Source organism: Gavialis gangeticus, unplaced genomic scaffold (assembly GCF_001723915.1).
Source record: "Gavialis gangeticus isolate Ggan-Ray unplaced genomic scaffold, GavGan_comp1, whole genome shotgun sequence".
Taxonomy (NCBI): Eukaryota; Metazoa; Chordata; order Crocodylia; family Gavialidae; genus Gavialis; species Gavialis gangeticus.
In genome coordinates, this window is record NW_017729004.1 from 41621680 (window position 1) to 41628594 (window position 6915).

The window sequence follows — 6915 nt, forward strand, 5'->3', positions numbered from 1 at the left end:
ATAGCCCAAGACTATGGCACAGTAGCATCACATGGCAGAAACTGTGATGTGATGCTACTGCACGGTAGTCTCGGGCTACTGTGCAATCAGTGTCATAACAAAGCTGTTTGTTGGCACTACTGCACAGTAACCCTTGTTACTGCACAGTCATTTAATACTTGTTTATACAAGTACTAAATGACCAAGCAGTAATGACTGCAAATTCAGCATCTCATGTAGATTGGGCCACTGTTAAGTTACTGGACCAGTTTCCTACCACACCCCCATAACAAGTTAGCATTTCATTTAACTTCTAACAACCCTAAATCCTAATGTTTTGAAGCAAATATTCTTAACTTTCTTCTCTAATCTCTGTTATTCTAACTTATTCCATCTATGCCAGCTATGGCAAACTAAAAAAAGAGAACAAACCTCTATTATGGAACCACATTGATTCTGCTTATGAAGAAAGATAATGGGAAGATGTATCATCATTGACACTTATATTCAATAAGATCATGTGTGATACAGTAATAAATTACTGGTAATTCTTCTTACATGTGCCTGAAGAACAGTCTATTCCTACATGCTTATGCCAAGGTAACACAAAATGTTAAGCAAAAGCAAGGTGGGTATGTCTTCAATTACAAGAGGGAGTTTCATTTACACTGGGTACATCTACATGAAATGCTTTACAGCCCTGCAGCTTTTTCTCAGCCCTGTGCCCCACTTGGGCAAGTAAGGCACAGGGCTTGGAAAGAGCTGAGGGGGAGGGGCAGGTCCCAGCCCCCTGCCCCAATCTGGCAGTGGGGCAGCAAGCAGCAAGCCCCCAGCTGGGCAGAAACTGGTGGATTAGGGCAGAGGGCAGGTGCCTGGGACCTGCTCCTCCCCTGCAGCTCTTTCCAAGCCCCCTGTCCTCCATCAGGAAGCTGGAGTCAGGAGCAACCTGCTGCCAGGGCAGGGGGACATTGTCCTTGCCTGAAATCCGCCACCAAAGTCCATCCCAGCAGCAGGCAGCTCCTGGAGGCAGGAAGCAATCTCCCAGCTCCCTGTGCTCCCTACCAGGCCCTGGGCTATCACCCAGAGAGAGCCTAGAGCTCCCCTGGCTGCCGCAGGGGGCAAGAGCAAATCTGCTCCCAAATGCGTACACGTGTAGATACCAGCAAATATTCAAGTTATTCAAGCAGGGAAGAAGATGGAGGAATTGAAAACATATGTACAGTGAGGAAAGGAAGAGATCTGTATTACAGCAGAGGCAGAAAAATATTTTTTTCTAAACATATGTTAAGTTAGATAATATATTTGCAAAATGTACATAATTAAAATTATAATTCCACTCTGAACAAAAATATTGAGCTCTGCTGTCTTGGTCTATGTCAGCACAATCCCTGGATAGAATTAGGATCAGACTATGTACAGTACATGGCTTCTTATAATTTGTTATATAGCACTACCAAGCTTAGATTATAGCTCAAAATGGTACTGTATGGAAGTAATTTCAAAAGTAGACTTATTTAAACAGCATCCACATGGACAAAAGTGATGAATACATTCTGCATAATTCAGAATTCTACAGTGAATTAAAGAAAAAAACTGTTAAAAGTAGGAACCATGAAATGAATAATTATAAAATGATAACAATGAAACTGTTTAATTCTACTGAGTATTTTAATTGCAGGACATTTTAAAGTCTAATTTTTCTCTACTATAGGAATTGCTACAGTAACTTGCCTGGCATTTCGATGAAGTACTGTAGACTGAGGCCTGGTGGCAGAGCTGTGCTGCTACCCAGCACATCCACAGGTGGTAGATAGTGGAATGACCTTCAGGGAAGGTCAGCTGTGAAAAAAGCAGGAGTAAATCTGACAAATAAGCAGTTGTGGACCAAACAGCAGCAGCAACACCAGGTTGTGTTGGAGAGAACAGATGGCAATGCTTTCCCTTCTGAAAATCCACATATATCCTCTGACAGTGCTGTGATATGGTGAATACAGGTCGCCACTATGGGCTCAGACAGAAGTTACATTTGTTGTGTGACTGACCCCTTGAAAGCGTTCTGTCAGAAATGCGCAACTGCAGAGCTCTGTCAAAAGTGCACAGCTGCAGAGAGTGTTAAAGTCCCTTATCACATGACAAATTTACCCTCATTATATGAGGGTTCAGATGGAGGCACTGCAAGTGGAATGACTTCATTACCTTCTGTCTGCCTGGGTGGCTGGGTTGTTGCATCCAGTCCTGCACCCGGTGCTCCAATCCACTGCCTTGGGAGGCCTCCAATCCACCTGCCCCCACTCCAGCACAGGCTGGACAAACCCCAGCCTCAGCTCCCTCCCCTCCTTTCTCTCCCCCTCCCATTGTGCAGACAGCACTGGAGCTGGGAGGGGGAAGGTAGGGGTAGGGGAGAGAAGCTGCAGGCATGCAGTTCCTCAGCTGGATCAGCTCTAAAGTAGAGCTTAAGCCCCCAACCTCCAGAGCAAACATCTGTTGGGTTGGGAAGGTCAGTCTAACAGTGCTTTCTGTGAAGTGCCATAAGTTACACCAGGGAGCTGCACATCTGTCCGCACCGTATAATAAGTCTGTCCAGACTCCAGCCCTTGGTCTACGAACCCTCAACAGCAGAGCAGGCAGAAGATGATGTTAGAATCTCAATGGCTACAAAGGTGGACAAAGGCTGCAGCAGAATGGGATCTCCAATTGTCTTGGCCTCCTTGCCATTGGATCAAGGTCCCACTCTATCAAGAACCACGTGGAAGCTGATGTGCAACAATTTGTCTATGATAAAAGAGATGATGCTCAGGCATCTTCCATGAAAATGGCTTTAGCACATTTTTCAAGCCCTTCAACAACCAGCTAGTGACAATGGGAGTAGGACTGTGAAGCCTGGAGCTCCTAGTCATGAACTGGCATGAAGACAGCAGTTACAAGAAGGTCTAGCACTTGGATGAATAGGGTCAACAGGAAGGGCAAACAGGAAGAACACCAACTTTAAGCAGCTGACTTTGCCATTAAGAATGAACTCATAAACCAACTCAATGAGTTCCCTGTTAGAATTAATAAGCACCTCACGACTCGCTATCTCAAACTGGCTGGGAGCCAATACACCACTGTCATCAGTGCATGATGACTCTAGACACCAACAATGAAACTAAGTAGGAACTCTATGCCAAATTCTATGATTTCAATGTTAGAGTAAGTGCTCAAATCTCTGGAATGGAATGATCGGCAAGGAAAAATTCGGAAAGGTCAATTCCAATCGCATCCTCCTCTTGACCAAATGTGCAGAACATGGACTCACTATCACCAACACCCGGTTCTGCCAGAAAAACTGGTACAAGACATCATGGCAACACCCAAAATCTAAGCATTGGCACTTGATTATGTCATTGTGCTATGCAAATAGCATAAATACCAGCTTGATATTAGGTAAATAATATGGAAATAGACTTTTGCTTATGGCTTTTAATATTATGTATTTTCTTGAGTTTTGCATTGCCTTAAGAATCTCCATTTTGTATTGCTCTGTAGCTTAACATAATTGCTCAACCTTTTATTCTTTTGTATGCTGTATGGGTGACACTGTGGAAAAGGAAAACAGCTGGCGATTAGCTGAAGAATGAATAAAAATAAAGGACCAAACAAGGAGAATCCACCCCAGAACAGTGAGAGAACAGCAATCAACCTTCAAGAAAGAACACGGTGATAACCCAGCAAAAGCTCAGTGGACTGGGTGAATTGACAAGGCTACAAACGATAAGGCAAGACATACTGATTTGGGGGTCTTGTTCTGCATGTCATCCTGGACATAAACCTCTCTACGTGGCCTTCTTTGACCTTATGAAAGCCTTCGACTCTTGTCAGCCGAGAAGTACTGTGGGGGATTGTTCTGAAGTAAGGATGCCCACCAAAATTCATCATCATTCTTTTCCTGCTCCATGATGGTATACAAGTGGTGGTTCTGAGCAATGGACCTATCACAGATCCATTTGAGTTTAAGACAAGAAAATGGGACTGATGTTCAACATTCATAAGACTGAGGTCCTCCATCAACAAGCTCTTAATGAGCTGTCCCCAGCTCTGGTAGTTCAGATTTACAGTGAGATTCTGGAGAATGCTGAGTATTTCCCATACCTCAGAAGACATCTCTCTCAGAAGGCTGACATCAATGAAAAAATCCAACATCACCTCAAATGTGCAAGTGCAGCCTTTGGAGGCCTGAGAAAACAGGTGTTCAAAGATAGCGACATCAGTTTCAAAACCAAGTTCATGGCTTATCAAGTCGTTGTGATCCCTACCTCACTGTATGGAGCTGAGACGTAAACAACATATAGGAGACACCTCAACTCACTGGAGAAGTACCATTAATGTTGCCTATAGAAGATCCTTCAAATCCAGGGGGAAGACAGACACACCAACATTAGCATCCTCTCACAAGCAAACAGCATGAGAATTAAGGGAATGATCATCCAGTATCAACTTTGCTAGGCCAACCACATTATCCAAATGTCTGACTCCAGACTCCTGAAGCGAGCTTTATTGTCCCAGCTCAGTACACTCAAGAAGAGAGTAGAGAAAGCACTAAATGGATGTGCTCAAGGCCAACTTGAAAAAAATTCAATATCAACATTAACTCATGGGAAACTATCACCCAGGACTACCCCAAATAGAGGAAGAGCCTGCTGCAAGGATCTCAGTACTGTGAAACCTCACAACAACAACAGAAGATGGAAAAGCAGGAGCAGCAGAAACAGCATGTCATGGACTGAATCAAGAATCTAGAGCTACCCACCCTATATGGAAACAAATGCCGGAGTTGCAGGAGAACCTGTCAATCCCAGATTTGGCTTATCAGCCAATCGTTCTTGACTTTGAGGATTGTCGATAATGATGAGACTGAGAGGAAAATTAGCACAATTATTGCTATTTGGTAAAAAATAATCACTGCCAGTGAGATGTCAGTTATCTAAAATCACAAAGTAGAAATAAAGGTCTATATTTTTGCAGGCTACTTCCCCATGGTGAATAGAGGGTGTAGTTTGCACTAATACATTACACATGAATCAAGGCAAAATCTTAGAGGTTTACATACCTGACTGCTTTCTGATTACTAAGATTTGTGTGACTGCAACTCATTTTGGACATATTTTTCCCAGCACAATCACTATTCTTAAGCAGGCAAGTTATTCTGAGCCTACATGAACATTTATCCCAACAGGTTTCTATTAAAAAAATCAATAGAATTTAAGAATGACATACAATCATAGGCTGCTTTAGAAATTGCTTTGGCTGCATTCTTCTGAATATCAGGTATGGCAGAGGTTTCTGCAAATGAAAGTAGCTTTTTAAGACCCCCTGTCTGCTGAATCAGTTGCATAGTGTCCACATCTTCAAGACAATTTGCCACCACTGCAAGAGCTTCCACATGTAGATCATTAAATTCCTAATAAGAAAAAAAATAGTCTTCTAATAAGGATTAAAACTTATCTAACTGTTCTACCTTCCAGATAATTATCATAATTCACTACTGCATATCATAATACCAAAGGAATTTTGCTATACATCTTTTAAAATATTGTTATAATCTTTAAAACATGTATACGGTTGTAACCAAATCTACCTACAATTACGAAGAAAACTGAGAAATTCCCATTGACTTCAATCAATTTTGGCACTTGTAGAAAACCTGCCATCTTAAAATTTCAAAAGTCTTTCCATTTTATTAAGTTTTATGGCATTCACATGAGGCAAAGTTATACTCAAATTGTTATACTCATTCACAGATGGCTAAAACTGAGGTAGGAGATGACTGAGTGATACAATCCAGATTGCACAGCAATAATCCATGTTAGGAAAAGAAATTGGAATCATTGGCATTTAAACTGAATTAGGGAAATGACAACTTTGGAACTGGGAACCAGCAGTGGGCAAAATATAAAATTCAAGACAAAAAAGGATCTTTTTGGAAAACTTCACATGGAATTTTATTATATGAATTCTTCCAGTATTTGTAACATTTTAAAAATATATATCTTAAAATTGCAAATGATGTATTTTTAAAACAATGTTACTGAAACTAAAGTGCTGAAACCAGAAATAACAAACCTTTGTAATACCCCCATTCACCTCCTATATAGTTGTAACAAAAATGCTTTGTCAACTATCACTCTACATAATTTTATTTTATCTGAAATACTGAAATGCACAAAAGCCAAAAAGCTAAGATACAAAACAAAATCTGTGTGTCTCCCAGCTGATGGTTAATAAAAGAAACCTTTATTAGATTTATCACTCTCATATTTTCATCAGCACCAATGACTAATATTTCAGCTCTCAGCAGCAGTAACAAAAGTAACCTGGGCTGCTGCTACTTCTGGGTCTAACTCTGCTACATAAAAGTTGCCTGCCATCTTACTCCATGAGTAGTTCCATTGATTCCATGCACTGCATTCAGTATGGCCAAGTGAAAAACAGGTCTCCTTGGACCTATTAGTATTATTTTGGTTACACACAGAGGGCGCGTCCATATGACTGCGCACGTGCCTCTTTCCCTGCCTCAAACCCCTTTGAGGCGAGGCAACAGGCACGTGCAGGAATGAAAAAAAGTTCCCCATGCTGCAAACTTGCAGCGTGAGGAGAAAATTAGACCCCAGGATATCCAGGGGTCTAAAAAACACAAGGTTTAAAAAAGAGAAGCAACCGGAGGCTGGGTCCTCCATGGAGACGCTCTGGCTGCCAGAGTGTCTCTATGGTTGGCCCCTCACCCTGGTGCTGAGACACGCAGCCAGCCAGGCCTCCTGTTTCAGCACCAGGGCTCCGGTGCTGGTGAGTAAGGGGTTGGGGGGCCTGGAGGAGTGGGGAGGGGACTATGGGGGGACCCCTGCCAGCCCAACCCACTCCCCCAGCCCCCCCAAACCCTGCCAGGGATGGCCTCTTCTCCAC

The 6915-nt window shown here is 42.4% G+C and overlaps 1 protein-coding gene across 5 annotated transcripts in view; it reads right to left on the reverse strand.

Annotated features, from left to right (window-relative positions):
* The window catches only part of ARMC3 (armadillo repeat containing 3), a 157859-nt gene that overhangs the window by 76217 nt on the left and 74727 nt on the right, over nucleotides 1-6915 (reverse strand). For all 5 annotated transcript variants that reach the window (XM_019508298.1, XM_019508302.1, XM_019508301.1 and 2 more), the window contains one exon: nucleotides 5233-5416. In XM_019508298.1, the coding sequence (XP_019363843.1) occupies nucleotides 5233-5416 (184 nt within the window). The remainder of the gene's footprint in view (nucleotides 1-5232; nucleotides 5417-6915) is intronic.